Source organism: Enoplosus armatus, chromosome 15, assembly GCF_043641665.1.
Source record: "Enoplosus armatus isolate fEnoArm2 chromosome 15, fEnoArm2.hap1, whole genome shotgun sequence".
In the NCBI taxonomy this organism is placed as follows: domain Eukaryota; kingdom Metazoa; phylum Chordata; class Actinopteri; order Centrarchiformes; family Enoplosidae; genus Enoplosus; species Enoplosus armatus.
This window is the reverse complement of record NC_092194.1, coordinates 22,964,307-22,980,873: the sequence shown is the minus strand read 5'-3', so window position 1 is coordinate 22,980,873 and position 16,567 is coordinate 22,964,307. Positions and strand designations below refer to the sequence as shown.

Genomic DNA, 16,567 nt, shown 5'->3' with positions numbered 1-16,567 from the left:
TGTGACTTGGTGTGTAAAAGGAGAACACAGACCTGGGATCAGTTTAGACAGCTGAATGTTAACGTGTCTCTTTGTGTCCTGGTTTGGTCACAGTGCAGGAGTCCAGTTCAGCTGCTGCAGTAACCAGCAGTCCAGCAGCAGCAAAGTCAATCTGGTTCAGTATCATCACAGTCAGACAGGAAGTCCAGGATGGACAGCTGCATGCAGAGAGTCCATACAGGAAGTGCAGCGGGTACTACGAAGTGTTGAGGAGTGGTCTGGGGTACACCCCCTGGTAGTAGGAGGCCTCCAGAGGCTCCATGGTCCTCCCCCCGAGGCTAGACGCCCCCCCACTGTAGGAGGAGTATTGCAGTGCCTCATAGGCCTTCAGGTCCAGTTTGTGCTGCTGCTCTGAAGACGACATTAAATTATTGATGGAAAACGGGTGGTTGAAGGAGTAGTGGGGGTCTCCTTTGAGGTGCAGCTGGGACTCATGTGCCATGGAGTGGGGGGGTAATGAAAGGGAGGACAGGAGCTGGGAGCCGGACACCTTCAGGTCCGACGCCCCGCCGACGCCTCCCCGAAGGTCCAGACCCGGAGGCGAAGTAGCCTGGCTGGAGGAGGGCAGGGAGGAGGAGTCCAGGAGTCCTGGAGGTTTGATGGAATCCCCAGAAGGTGACGCTCCTCCCCCTCCTCCCCCCTGCTCCTTCCTGCCATCAGATTTTGGCGACATCTTCTTCTCGCACTTGAATCTCTTCTGGCGGCGCAAGTAGCAGCCATTTTCGAACATGTTCCCGGAGTCTGGGTGCAGGGTCCAGTACGAGCCCTTCCCCGGTTTGTCTGGCGAGCGGGACACCTTGACAAAGCAGTCGTTGAATGACAGCGAGTGCCGGATGGAGTTCTGCCAGCGCTGCTGGTTCTGCCGGTAGTACGGGAACAGGTCCATGATCCACTGGTAGATCTCGCTGAGTGTCAGCATCTTGCTGGGCGCCTGTTGGATCGCCATGGTGATAAGCGAGATGTAGGAGTAGGGGGGTTTGGCATGTGGATAGCTCCGTCTGAATGCCTTGTTGTCGCGGCCGCGGTTCAGCCCACTGCCGTTGTACGCCATGCCGGGGCTCATGGTGGGACTCATGCCTCCATACGGATTCAGACCCATCGAGGCCTGCTGGGCCGACACCGAACTCATACTGGATGGGCTCAGAGCCCCACCCATCGAGGCCACGCCCCCGCCCAGACCCGACATGGCCGCCTGAGCCGAGCCGCCCATCCCTCCCACCGGGGCGGGGCTCAGACCGGTCCCGCTGTACGACATGTTGAAGGATCCTGATGTGGTCCCGCTGCTGGGCATGTAACCCGACATGGAGCCCATCCCGAGACCAGAACCCATCCCACCGCCTGCCATTGGAGAGTACATCTGCAGAGAGACCAGAGACTGTTAAACCAGAACAAGAACCAGTTACACCAGAACCAGTTAGACCTGAACCCATCCCAACACTCATCTCCCATTAGAGAGTCACCTCCGCCGAGACCAGAACCAGTTAAGGGACCAGTTAGACTAGAATCAGTTAGACAAGAAACAGAACCAGTTAGACCAGAACCTATCCCACCATTCTCCATCGGAGAGTATACCTGCAGAGATACCAGAAACAGTTAGTGAACCAGTTAGACTAGAACAAGTTGAACAAATCAGATCTAAGCCAGTTAGACCAGACCAGAAAGACCAGGTAGAACCAGTTAGACACAGTTTAGAACCAAATAGAACCAGATAGAACTAGAACCAGATAGACCAAGTCTGGTCTGGTCTGGTCTAACTGGTACTGGTTCTGGAGCAGTTTAACCGGTTAGACTAAAACTAGCTGGACAAGACTTTAGACCAGACCAAAGACTGTTAGTTAAGATTAATAACAGTTAGAGCAGACCCAGTTAGATCAAAACAAGGATCAGTGAGACAAGATCAGAGTCAGTTGAACCAAGTACCTAAGAACAGAACCACTTAGTGTACTACCAGTTACACCCGAACAAGTTATACCTGGTCTGGTCTAACTGGTACTGGTTCTGTCTGACCAATTATACCAGAATTTAGACCAGACCAAAGACAGATGGACCAGTACATGTTCAGCTTCACATTCAGGTGTTTGTGTAGCAGGACATCATATAGATGACAATAAAACCAGTTCAAGTCCACTCAGACCAGGTTTTACATGTTTGTGTTTGACCTCTGACCTGCTGTCATGACAGAAATAATCAAACTGGTTTCTGATCTGGTCCAGACTGATCGGGACTAACAGCACCAACAGTAAGTTATCAAACTGATACATTCAGTTTATTTATTGATTTATTTGTTTGTTTTGTTTATTGTTGATTGATTGATCAGATATATTTCCTGACAGCTTCATTTTTTATTTTGTAAGAGTTCAAACTGAGCAGCATCTTTACATTCAACCTGAAAAAATGTCACGTTTAACCTGTTTGTGTTCATTTATTGATTATTATCAAATAAAAATCCCTGAAAATACTGTTAATTAATCCTTAATTCACCCCTGATAATAAACACACCAGCCGGAGGTCACTAATGTGTCCATTAATTTGAAAACAAAACCTTTCAATTTGAATAGCCCTTCATTAACAAATGAAGTAGACCTTAAGGTGTACATGAAGTCATTTTAGTTAGTTATTAAGGGATTACCTCCTTAATGAATCTTTTATTAACCCCCGAAAAACAAACTAAACTTCAAATGAAGATGACTTCAACATGTGAAATAATGTTTTATAAATTAAAGTCTATTAATTAATCCATAAATGAGCCCCTCAAATTATTATTACATCATGTAGAATAAAAGAAGACTTTCAGTTTCAGTTCACAGGTGAATCAATATAAATTCATTGTAACACTTTACAATAAACTTAATAAATAATAATAACAAATGAATCTGTTAATGATCTTCATTACATCATAATTATTGATCATTAATAGTGTCACTTTATCTGAGATCTGAGACGAGCACACATTCAGTGTCACTTATTAACAGTCCTAACATATTTCATGTGCAATGCTGACCTCAGATCAGACCACAGAGCGAGACTCTGATTAATGAATCTGACAGCGAGACAGACAGGTAACATCACCTGTCTGTCTTTGACTTTATTCATTATTATTTATCACTGTCCAAAATATGGAATTGACTCTTTATAATGAACTCATTCTATATTTTATAAAATAATATAATTTCTATAATACCAAATGTTATATTATTTTATGTTATTTTATACAATATAATATATAGATATTTAATTATATTATATATTTATAATATCTACGATATCAGAAGCCTGATATTTTGACCTGACGGTCAGTTTTCAATTTGATCCGCGCGCTGCTTCTGTCTCCACTGACGGACTTTAATTAATATGTCACCAATAAAACATTAAAACTATGATATAAACGAAACAAGGGATATAAATGTCATCATCAATCATGTTAATAACACACCAATAGAATAATATTTAATAAAGAAAATGATTTAATATCAACAACCTGCGGATTCACGAAAGATTTTACATCCAATTTAATATAAAATCACTCAAATTCAGCCGATGGTTTTTAACAAATTCTGTTTAACTGTAGTAACGACAACATGAACAGTTAATAATCTTAATATCATATTAATTACAGCTCAACATGAACTTTACAGCGGCCGCTCTGTGAAATAACCTGATAAGATAAAAAAAAACATTATTATCAGGTCATAACTCCTCATAACTCATAACTTTCAATATAATAATAATAATTATTATTATTATCAGATGATGTCTTTAATGTTATTATCAAGCAAAATGTGTGTTAAAAACGACACAAACTGATGATCAATAACTTTTGGTTTCATGAAAATGATTCCTCCTGTCAGCCTTTCATACAAAATTCCTATTGAAAAAGACACAATTTTAGAATTAAAACGACATCAGTATAATGCAGGTGTCACATGACAAATAAAAACTTCTGAAACATGTCGCTTCAGTATAACAGCTGTACTTCATTTTATTTCATTCTTTTATTTAATTCGTCTTATCTAATTTCTCACAGCTTTGACCTCTGTGGAGATTATCAGTGTGTTCAAATGTTTCCAATCTGTCAGATGAACATTATTAATACAGATTGATCTCCCACAAGGTTTCTCTTCTCTTTTTTTTGTGTGTGTTTATTTTGTTAATTTTGTTTAGATGTAAATTCCAAAAAACATTATAAATAGGCTTATTTGATGAATAAAGCATTGTGATTGTAATACATTTAAACAGTCGATCGGTTCATCTTGCGCCGAACTTCTACTCCACAAACTCAAACTATATTGAAATGATTCAAACATTAAATAATAACGCGTTTGTCTTTCTATCTTCAGCTGATTGTGAATTTGTCATTTTTACGCTCCGAGTTTCTTTTTCAACTCTTGCAGTGAAAGCTTTGAGCGGCAGCGGCTCAAACAGGCGATTCATGTTTCAGTTTGTTGTTTTTACACCTATTTTTAAAATAGTTAGAAAAATAAACTTAGTTTGACGGAACAACACGTTAATATTTCCCGACTTCATAATAATAATAATAATAATACTAATAATAATATCAATAATGATAATCATGTGACTTTAATAAAGCGTCTCCTCCTCCCCTCAGAAACTCCTCTCAAGTTTAAACGTTTTTACTGGAAAACCAGAGAATTTTCCATTTAAATGGAAATGATCCGGACCGGTCTGACCCGGGTCTTAGACCCTCTCAGTGACGGTAAAAGCAGCGGTAAAGCGGGCTGAGTGTGACCGACCTCCTCGCTGTAGTATCCGCTCCAGTCCGGAGCCTCGTGCCCTTCCATCTTCACGGTGCCTAGCATGACGGGAGCCCGCAGGCGGAACACGGATCCTGCAGGTCCCGCTCCTGTTCTCCGGGTCCTGTCCCCGGACTGCGTGTCTGTCTGTTTCCTGGTCCTGGTGAAAGCGTGCCGAGCCAAGCCGGGCCAGGAGGAGCGGAGAGAGGCAGAGTGTTAGTGTCGGAGGAGGAGGAGGTGATGGTGACCTGCGGACTGATGTGATCCTCCTCCTCCTCCTGTATGTCCCACCCTCCAGCCCCCCCCCCCCCCCTCCCACACACACACACACACACACACACACACACACACACACAATCACTTTATTACCAACATAAACAGGAATTCAAGGAAAATAATTCATGTTTCGTTGGAAAAAACTGAGACTCAGACCAGAAACAGGACTTTAGAGTCCACGTCCCCCTTTTCCTCGCCATCTCTTCAGCTGTTTTTATATTGAATGTCCCTGAGTCCCCTTATCCACCTTGAAACTGCTTGACTTCACACATCATTAATGATGTAATGAAGATATTAACAGATTATAGAGAATCAAAAATGAAACAGTGAAAACCTTAAATCCCTTTAATGGATCCAAACTGTCTGAAAGACTAAAATATTATATTCAGATATTTAACAGGTTCACATGGACAAATTCATGGAAATATTAAGGGACTGGAATATATCAATTAAGGGGTCACAGCCTATATTTACAAAAACATTACAGGTAGTTTGTTCCTAAATCCAAATAAGTGTTGATTAATGGATACATTAATAGGCTTTTAATAGATTATCTGCAAGTTTAAGGGCTTTTTAAAAAGGGGACTGAATCAGATGAAATCCATTTTTGAATTTCCACCTTAACTGAGGAAATAAAATCTTAACTCAAGATTGCCTTACTCGCTTCTCCAAACCCTTAAATCCATTAGAATACCTTAATATATAATATGAGAATAATAATCAAATTAATGTATCCATAATTGATTACACAATTATACATTATTAACAATTAATTCATGGGATTGAAGGCAAAATATTAAGTCCAATAGATGAAGAACAAACAGGATTTTAAGAAGAAAATTAAAATGTATTTCACTGCAGCAGCACAGAGAACATAAAACTTAAAACACTTAAAGGTCGTGAGTCCAAAACAAAAGCAGGGACTTCGTCATTCATTCATTTTTATATCAAAGTATTGATTCAAAGCTTTAAGTAGGAACATAACCCTGTAACATATAAACTCCCCTCAGGTAGCTGTACTAATCATTATTATTTGTATTATTATTATTTGTTGAATTTATTGAACTGATTATCAGACATGTAGTGACCCTGTTTCTGATCACAGATCTGATCCAGGTTGACGGGTTCCAGGCTGGTGATTTAAAGCTGTTAATGAGCAAGTAACAGAGCAGAACAACGGCTCACTGCTCACCATTATCACACTGGATTAACTGGATGATCCACTGGATTAAAGGACACTTACACCAAAATACTGAGAGGAAGAGGAGGAGAGAAGAGGGAAAGTAAAATAACTTTATTGATACAGCAGTTTGAAAGTATTGTAGATACAGAGACAAAAAACAAATATATGAATATAAATATAAAAGAGAGAGTGACCAGTTCATTATTTTATCTGTAATCAGTTTGTGGAGAGGTTCTATGTAACCTTTGTTGAGAGATGACTCAACTCTGAGGTCAATTTTGAGTTTTAGTTTGTGGCGTTCAACTGCATAACTTAAAATAAACTGCATGAAACCGCGTTCTCCACACATCTCGCAGCAGGAGGAAAAAACAAACACCGACTGATTTACAGCGTCCAAACGGACAAACACACATACAGTCAACCTAGAACAGGTGTATGATGATGTCTTGGATTATTAGTTGAACAGGATTTCAAATCTATTGGATGATGGATCCAAAGGTTCACAGCCCGTTCACTATCATCACATCAGACACAGAGGAACACAGATACAGAAGTTACAAAGATAGAGGTACAACAAGTACAAATACTGCATCCATCATTTGTAATAAATTAGAGGAAACATGACAAATTAAGTTCTTTATTTAGGCCAAAAGGCTCCACCGTCTTACAAGTGTGAATCTAATATGTCACTGCAGCCTAGTTTCAGAGCTCTGGATCTTTTCGACGTGGGATAAGAACCTCACTGCAGAGTTTCGGATCAGGTAGACCTGGGCTTTTCTGCAAGATTCTTGACCTTTTGGTCCCAGGGTAAGAGCCCTGGTATATGCTTTTGGACCAGTAACAACAGTACAGTTATGAACTTCAGTGCAGAGTTCTGAACTTGTTGGACCAGGGACTGACCTTGCACAAAGTTCTGAACCCGTTAGACCTGGATGAAGTTTTTCTGCAGAGTTCTGGATCCAGTTGGACCAGCCTCTACCTTATGAGGCCACTTCCTGGCCCAGAGGACTCACCTGTTTTCCCCTTCATGGGGACAGAAGAGCACTTGGTGAGTCTGAATAAACCTGATTTGAGCTGGACTGTGTTACAGTATTTCTGTGATGTCATTTGTGTTGAGATTGAAAACATGGAGGTCCATGAAATTCTTTAACTCGGTTTAAAAGCCTGGAAGTTATAGCTGAGATGACATCACTGTCCAGGTTCCTGTTTGTGATTAAGGATTCAGATCCTGATGAGGAGGTGGTTCAGGTTTCTGTGTGACTCACAGGACTGTAAATCCTGCAGCCATCACACTAAAAGCTCCTCAGTAATAATTATCCTGTTACTGACTCACCTGTCACCTGTCCATGACCTCCTCACACAGACTGACAGACTCCAGCAGACAGGATGTGAGGTCTGAGGATATGACACTAACAGGCAGGTAGAGACTGGACCTGGACCTGGACTTGAATGCTTTCTTTAGGGTCCCCTGCTCCATTTAGAGTCTTCAAGAGGAAATGAAGTGACTGCTGCTGTTGCGTTGTGTAACTGTCTTTAGGGTACTCAGGAAGGAGGATCTGTTTCACCACTGACTTGGTGAATATCTTCCTGATATCTGCTGTGATTGACACGCCATCAAAAACAAGCAAGAAACCCGCGACAGTCGAATCAGCAGAAACATCATAAGAAGACTTTGTTGTTATTCTACCAAGTTGTGTTCTGTATGATCTAAATTAACATTATTCATATTTGAATAGTTACCTCTCTCTCTCGCTCTCTCTCTCTCTCTCTCTATATATATATATATATATATGTTTTTTTCTAAAACACATTCAGTGTGTGTGTGTGTGTGTGTGTGTGTGTGTGTGTGTGTGTGTTACAACCTGTTATTAAAGTCATGTTGATGGCTTTGTTTCACCTGAACTCTTCAACCCTGTTTTATCAGTTCATCTACACACACACACATGCACACACACACACCCACACACTGCTGTCAGTCATCATGCTGCAGACTACCTGAAGGTCAAACACTGTTAAAGTGTCTCAGTTGAACTTTCATCATGTGACCCCTCCAGTATCAGCTGAACTCACTCCACACACACAGCAGTGGATGGAAGAGTTCAGACTACGATACCCACAAACCACCTGTATTTCGCCAGGTTCATAATAAATGTACCATTTTGAATTCAATAAAGCACTTATCATATTTGACATATGCCACTAAACTTGAATTGTCGTTTGTGGCCAACGTTGTGTGTTCCATTTTGTTTTACTCGCCTGACATCTTGGCACTGTAGCCCAAGCTAGCATACCTGTCTCATCGTCGCCATCACCTTCTGGTCAAGCACCAGTACCTTCACTCTCAAGCCGCTTTTTAATCATAAACAAGCTGCTGAGTTTGGCACATTTGGCCGTGCCACCTTGTAAAGCTTTTTTTAAATTCTGGTCTTTTCAGCTCCCTCTTTTCTCTTTCCACTCTTGTCTTTGTTTATGTCTTACTCGCATCGTCTACCAAGTTGTAGCCTAATTAATCTAAAGATATTGTCACCCTAGATGGCATTGCCCTGGCCTCCAGCGCCACCATGAGGAATCTCTGAGTTGTCTTTGATCAGGACATGTCCTTTAACTCAAACTTCAAGGACTGCCTTCTTTCACCTCCGTAACATTGAAACATCAGGAAGATCCTGTCTCAAACAGATGCAGAAAAATGAGTCCATGCATTTGTCACGTCTAGGCTGGATTATTGCAATTCCTTATTATCAGGCTGTCCCAATAAGTCCCTGAGGACTCTCCAGCTGATCCAGAATGCTGCGGCACATGTACTGACAGGAACCAGGAAAAGAGATCATATTTCTCCTGTATTAGCTTCGCTGCACTGGCTCCCTGTAAAATCTAGAATAGAGTTTAAAATCCTTCTCCTGACCTACAAAGCTCTTACTGGTCAGGCACCATCATATCTTAAAGAGCTCATAGTACCCTATTACCCCACTAGAGCACTGCTGACAGGTGAAGTAGATACAGATACAGATTTCCAGTTTCTTCCTGAGTGTCTGACCCTCAGAGGGAGGAGTTGAACAGTCTGATGGCCACAGGCAGGAATGATTTCCTGTGGCGCTCTGTTGTACATTTGGGAGCAATGAGTCTCCCACTGAAGCTGCTCTTGTGTCCGACCAGTATGTCATGGAGAGGATGTGAGACATTGTCCAAGATGCCCCGCAGCTTAGACAGCGTCCTCCTCTCTGACACCACCGTCAGAGAGTCCAGCTCCACCCCCACAACGTCACTGGCCTTGCGGATCAGTTTGTTGAGTCTGTTGGAGTCCGCCACCCTCAGCCTGCTGTTATAGTTATAGCTGCTATTTCTACTGCCAGTGCTGCCATACATCTCTGCCTGTCTGTCTGTCTGTCTGTCTGTCTGTGTCTCTATGTCTATCTCTCTCTCTCTCTCTCCCTCTCTCTCTCTCAAACCCAACCAGTCAAAGCAGATGACCCCCCCAGCTAGAGTCTGGTTCTACTCGAGGTTTCTGCCTCTTAAAGGAAGTTTTTCCTTGCCACTGTCGCCAAAGTGCTTGCTCATGGTGGGAACTGTTGGGTCTCTGTAATAACATTATAAAGAGTCGGTCTCGACCTGCTCTATTTGTAAAGTGTCATGAGATGACTTTTGTTGTGATTTGGCGCTATATAAATAAAACTGAATTGAATTGAATTAATTACATCATTAATCAGGTGATCAATCGTAACCTCCTCCTGGGCCTCTGCAAGCGTGGCCTACATGATGTATTTATAAAATGATTGTGTTTAGCGACCCTGTCACCGGCCTTTGCGGAGGCGCCGCAGATTCTGGTCCAGGCTCTTGTCATTTTGTGTCTAGATTACTTCAACTCGCTTCTGGCTGGTGTACCTGCCTATGCCATCCGACCTCTCGGCTCATCTAGAATGCAGCAGCTACAGCGCTCCTCAGCACCCTGCACGGGCTACCGGTGGCTGCTCAAATTCAATTCTAGACACTGGTACTTGCCTACCTTGCTGCAAGTGGCTCAGGCCCATCTGACATCCAGGACATGGTCAAACCATACACCCCAGTCCGTCCACTGCACTCTGCACTCCCAATCAGCTTGCTACTCCCTCACTACAAAGGGGCCCAGTTACCGTTCAACAAAATCATGACTGTTTGCTGTCCTGACAATCCACAACGAGTGGAATGAGATCCCCATCGACATCAGGGCAGCAGAAACTCGGCACATCTTCTGTCACAGACTGAAAACTCATCTGTTCAGACTGAGCAAAGGGAGGAACAGTCGTGTCTGTATGACTCAAGCCTTAAAATGTATTCAAATAAGATCCTCTATCAAGACACTACAAATCATATCCAGCTACAAAAAGTTAGAACAGTAGTACACAGAGTCGTTGCAATGGAAACTATACACTGTCTCGTCTCGACCCAGTAGATTTGCAGACTGGCACAGTGCAAGTAGTTGCAGGTCTTGCTGCAAATCGTCTGAACTCGGCTTGAGAAAAGGAAGACGAGAACATCAAATCAAAATCACTGCATTAGCTAAAACAACCCCCCAAAAAACAATACAGATCCTGTTTGTTAGATGACTTCTTGTAGACTAGCACCTTTTTGCAGGACCTGAACCTGGTCTGTTACTCTAAAGTGTTGGGAGTCGGGCTGTTCCACACTCATTTTATTGCACCCAAACCAGCGTAAGATCTTTGATGACCTCAGTCTGCAGGTAAAGATCCAGTGTTACACCTGATCAGCACTCAAGATCTGCTCGTAGATATCAACCCCACCGCTCTGGTGGTCTAACAGCTGATGGTTCTGTTGTTCTTGTGTTCTGCTGTTTACAGAAATAGAACAAACAGCATCAGTTTGTTACCTGATTCATTGATGTGACGTGTTTGTGTTGTTAGGTGGATGATGCCACCTGCTGGATGAATGATGATCTGCTGCTGTTTGGACCGATAACAACATTTTCGGAGCGTAATGATCATATTTTAAATGTTTACAGTGTTATTGAGGTCAAATACAGACAGCCAGGAGTCTAATTAGTCTGTCCTGTCAGTCGCAGACCTCCAGAGGCCTCCAGGGGGGGGCTCCAGGGGGGCCTCCAGGGGGGCCCAGACACTTTGATCCAGATGCTGTGTGTCAGTGGATGTTTCTTTCTGGTTGTTGTCGCATTGAACTCATTTTTCATCCCCACAGCCTGTGCAATGTGTTTTACGCTATGATTAATAACATCAACATCACAGCTCTGATTTCTCTTAAATCTGATTTAACACGGTGAGGGATCAGCCAAGGTGAGTGAAAGACAGAACAAACTAAATTTAAATAAGACGGCAACATTACCTCATGTTGACATTCAGATGTCACAGCAGCAGAAAGAAGATGAATCTGACCTGTGGATCATTTTGATGCACTTATAATAAAGTGTCACTTTGAGTCCAGTCGATTTCAGATATTTATAGACACTTTTCTCCTCAGACATGAATATCAACTTGATCATTTGCTTATTATTACTGTAAACTATAAACTACTGTGTCATATTTTCTCATCTGATAGCAGGAGAGGTGAGACTGGTAACTTCCTGGTTTCAACAGAGAACTACATTACCCAGAATCCACCTGTGAGCTGAGAGAAAGCGTGATGGAGCCACTAGATGGAGTCAGAACCATGAACCACCAACATGACCCCCATTAATCCTCTTAGTTCATGACTCATTTATAAGCTTTGTTTGAAATAAACACACTGAAGTTTGTTGTGCCAAAAGTCCAGATCCCAGATCAGATCCATGACAGCTGTATCTCAGAGGAGATTGTGTGTTGTTCAGTCAGTAACAACAGCAACAATGTGAGAAATCAGCCATTTATTAAAACAATAGCATCAGTGTGAAGTGCTGCCAGTGACTCACTGACTCTGATCAATGACTCTGATTGTCTTTATTACAGGTATAACTAGGTCATGTAACTGAGGTCACCTGTGGGATGCGGTTGAAAGCTCCAAGAGCTGTTTCCACCGAGCAGTCAGTTCACTTATTATATCAACACTATCTAGTCCCTCAGCACTTTATTCTGAATGTCAAAGGTTCACATCAGCCCCCATTGCTTTTATTTTGAAGGTCAGAAAGTCAGAAATCGTACACGTTGTGGATTTAAACCTGTTTCATGAACTTCTTCTTCATTCATTCATGGACCCCCCCCCCACCCATCATACACATTTTTTTTACACATTTATTACTATTCTTATTCTTTTTAATTACATTTAACTGTGATTGTACCTTCTATGATTACATGTGACCGATACACTTGATTGATTGATTGATCCTTTAATCTGTCCTAAAGTGATTGGATCAAACTGAATTAATGACAGAGGAAGACTTCATTCATGACTGATGAAGATCAAAGTTATCACAACAAAATTCAGTTCGTATTTTAATAATTTAAAATTCCAAACAACGACAAGTTGGTGTTTTCACAGTGTCATTATCATCATCATCATCATCATCCTCTGTGTCCTGCAGGAAACTCTCAGCTAAACTGTTTCTATGACATCATCAGTGAGGTGACCTTCAAACAGCTGACAGGAGATCAGTTAATGAAGCAGGACGACTCAGTGATGAGATGGAACACAAATCCTCAGATTTGATCAGAGAGAAGCTTTTATCATCAACAGTATTGATCAATCAACGGATTCAGGTCATCACTGCAGATTATAGATCAGAGCCATCATCATCATCATCATCATCACCACCGTCTGTCAGGACACTTTATCAGCTGCTCAATAATGAAGTTCATGTAGACTTCCCGATGTTCAGACTGTGTTAGAAAACATCTGGTTCTTTGATGAAAAGTCAAAACTACAAGAAGTTGGGCATAACACCTACAACTCCCATGGTGCATCTCACTAACAACATTTTGCTTCAACTCGCTGTTTAAACTAACAGATTCCACATCAGTTTTATGGAATATTTCTTTATAACATCATAAATAAATGTACCAGAGAGGAATTATGTTTCTGAAGAAATGTAGAAGAATAATAATATGTTACACAGCCGTGTAGAAACTTACGTCACGACAGTAATAACATTACAAGTATTCTGGCTGCCACATAACGGTAACAACAGACACTGACCGATCCAGCTGATCCAGCTGTCAAGAAAAGATATTTATGGAACCTTAGGTCAATTCAATTACCATGTGACCCTTTAAGCCAATCAACTGTCAACATATAAATTACCTCCATTTCTTTCCGTGCTCTGATGAAGGCCATTACGCCCAAACGTGTTTTGTTGACATGGCCAAAAAGAATTGGTGAATTTGAGATTAGTCATCTTTGTCCCAAAGATCTGTGCCTGCTACCTTTTAGCTTTGAGTATTCAACATTAAATACATAAATTCTGTAGGAGACAGAGTTGCATTCTGGGAACAGACAGGTCAAATTTAAAGGAAAAAACTTTTGCAAAAATAAAATTTTAATTAATTTTATAATAATTGGTCTGTAATTTGAGTTCTTGAAGTATTGTTTCCTTAAAAAGAGTGAGATTATTTCTTAATATTTCAAATCAAAGCTGAGATCATCATGGTCAATAAATGTATGAACCTGAACAGCAACAACAATCAATCAATAAACTGCATTTGATTGACACCTCAGTGCTGTACATTCAGTGAGGTCAAAGGTCAAAAATATCAAAACAAAGCAGTAGTTGTTCCAAATCCACCTGTATGAGTCAGAGCAGGGGGCGGAGCTACAGCAGAGACACCTGAAGAAGAGCTTTCAATTGCAGTCAGACTGAAATCTGCCTGGTGACGTGCAGCGAAAAGCATGGCTAACATCTTACTGTCCATCACTCCCTGCAGCCAAGCAGCATCTCTCCTTCTTCTCCTGCTGCTGCTGTTTGTATTATTTCACCTGCAGTTATATGGTCAGTCCCGCCCCCTCTCTGATTGGCTGGTTTCACAGGTCAGTTTCAATCAGACTGAAGGAGGCAGGTCAGTTCATGACAGGAAGTGAACAAGTTTCATCCCGTTTCAGAGTGACATCATCAGATTCATCACTGTCATGTCAGTAAGAAAATAAAATCCTGCTTCACATCCTGGTGATCATTTTTAAATCGTCACTTTGTAGATTTCTGTTGTTGATGTGTTCAGTCCACATGATGTATTCTTTGTCTCCAGGGTCCTTCTGAGACATTTATACTCTTCTGACAGGATGTTGATGCAGCCAAACCAAGCATGCAACCCTCAGTTACCCATAATGCCCCTCTCAGTGTAGATCTGGATCAATGTAGGTCGTAGAATTTGACCTTGCACAGGATTTGTAGTCAGAGAACTACATCATCAAAACACAGTCTGGTTCTTTAAATCCTGGAGGTGCCATCGGGGTACAGACTACATCCTGGAGCTGGTGTTGGGGGTTCCTGTTCCTGTACTCTGAGTCCTCCTCCCAGTTCTCCTGCTGGTCCTGGTCCAGACTGAGTCTGCGGCTCTTCAGGGCGGTGCTGTAGTAGTCCAGGTAGTCCAGGGGCTCCTCGGGGGCCTCCATCCAGTGCAGACACAGGATCCTCTGAAAGGAGCGACGGAAGTTGTCGGACAGGAAGCCATAGAGAAGCGGGTTGGCGCAGCTGTTGGCGTACCCGAGGACGACGGCCAGCTGGCTGAGGGTGGGGTCGTGGTGCTGCAGGAAGACGCCCACCAGCTGCACCACGTGGAAGGGCATCCAGCACACCACGAACACTGACACCACCACCGTAACCATCACCGTGATCTTCCTCTCCGACTTCCTGCGCTGCTGCCAGCCGGCCCGCAGCGCCACCACCCGCAGCTGACTCAGGATCAGCACGTAGCACAGGCAGATGGCCAGCACAGGGAACAGGAAGCCCATCAGGAAGGCGTAGACCGCGAACGCCGCCATCCAGCGGCGCTCCGGCTCCGGCATCTGCATGTTACAGGCCACCGAGCCGTCCGAGTTGGGGGCGGTGGAGGAGAAGAGGATGATGGGAAGGATGACCAGGAGGGAGAACATCCACACGCACAAGTTCACCAGCTTGGCTACAGTGGGCCGCCGGTACCGGGACGCCCGCAGCGGGTGCACCACGGCGATGTACCGGTCCACGCTGAGCACCGTCAGGCAGTAGATGCTGGTGAACATGTTGATGGCGTCCACGCTGAGCACGAGGCGGCACAGCGCCGAGCCGAATGGCCACCGGCGCAGCAGCGCAGCGGTGACGACGAACGGCACGCTGAGCATCAGCAGCTCGTCCGCAACCGCCAGGTTCAGGATGTACAGGTTGGTGGCCGTCTTCATCTTAGCGTACCGGAAGATGACGTAGATGACCATGGAGTTCCCGCTCAGACCGACCAGACACACCACCGAGTAGATGGAGGAGATGAGAGCCGCGGAGGACGCTCCACCGCCGGACACCGAGCCGTTACCGTTCAGCAGGAAGTAGCCGCCGCCGTCCTCCAGAGAGCTCAGAGTACCATGAAGAGGAGAGGAAGACAGAGGAGGAGTAGAGGAGGAGGAGGAGGTGTTCAGCTGCATCACAGAGAGATGAAGGAGAGATTCATCCAGAAAAATAACATCAGATCATCAACCTGCTGCACCTCAAATGATCCGGTTCAACGCTCCAGAGAGGGAGGTGGGAGGGGGGGTGAGGGGGAGGGAGAGAGAGAGAGGGAGGGAGAGGGAGAGAGAGAGAGAGGGGGGAGGGAGGGAGAGAGGGAGAGGGAGAGAGGGAGGGAGAGAGAGAGAGAGAGGGAGGGAGGGAGAGGGGGGAGGGAGGGAGAGAGGGGGGGGGCGTGAGGGGGGAGTGAGGGAGAGAGGGAGGGTGGGAGAGAGAGAGGGGGGAGTGAGGGAGGGAGGGAGAGAGAGAGAGGGAGGGGGAGAGAGGGAGGGAGAGAGAGAGAGAGAAGGAGGAGAGGAGGAGGAGGTGTTCAGCTGCATCACATAGAGATGAAGGAGAGATTCATCCAGAAAAATAACATCAGATCATCAGCCTGCTGCACCTCAAATGATCCGGTTCAACGCTCTGGAGAGGGAGGGGGGGGGTGAGGGGGAGGGAGAGAGAGAGAAGGAGGGGGAGAGAGAGAGAGGGAGGGAGGGAGGGAGGGAGAGGGAGAGAGAGAAGGAGGAGAGGAGGAGGAGGTGTTCAGCTGCATCACATAGAGATGAAGGAGAGATTCATCCAAAAAAATAACATCAGATCATCAGCCTGCTGCACCTCAAATGATCCGGTTCAACGCTCTAGAGAGGGAGGGGGGGGGGGTGAGGGGGAGGGAGAGAGAGAGAAGGAGGGGGAGAGAGAGAGAGGGAGGGAGGGAGGGAGGGAGGGAGAGGG

The 16,567-nt window shown here is 44.0% G+C and overlaps 2 protein-coding genes across 2 annotated transcripts; both read right to left on the bottom strand.

Moving 5' to 3' along the window:
- Positions 1–235: 235 nt before the first annotated feature.
- foxa1 (forkhead box A1) lies at positions 236–4,856 on the bottom strand. The gene is made up of 2 exons (XM_070920633.1): positions 4,791–4,856; positions 236–1,396 (listed from the first exon to the last, which is right to left on the bottom strand). Exons 1-2 carry the CDS (start codon positions 4,854–4,856, stop codon positions 236–238), a joined length of 1,227 nt encoding a protein of 408 aa, XP_070776734.1.
- A 7,224-nt stretch (positions 4,857–12,080) lies between these two features.
- sstr1a (somatostatin receptor 1a) lies at positions 12,081–15,786 on the bottom strand. Its single transcript, XM_070920182.1, has one exon. The coding sequence runs from the start codon at positions 15,769–15,771 to the stop codon at positions 14,560–14,562; it is 1,212 nt and encodes a 403-aa protein (XP_070776283.1). The 5' UTR covers positions 15,772–15,786; the 3' UTR covers positions 12,081–14,559.
- Positions 15,787–16,567: the final 781 nt, after the last annotated feature.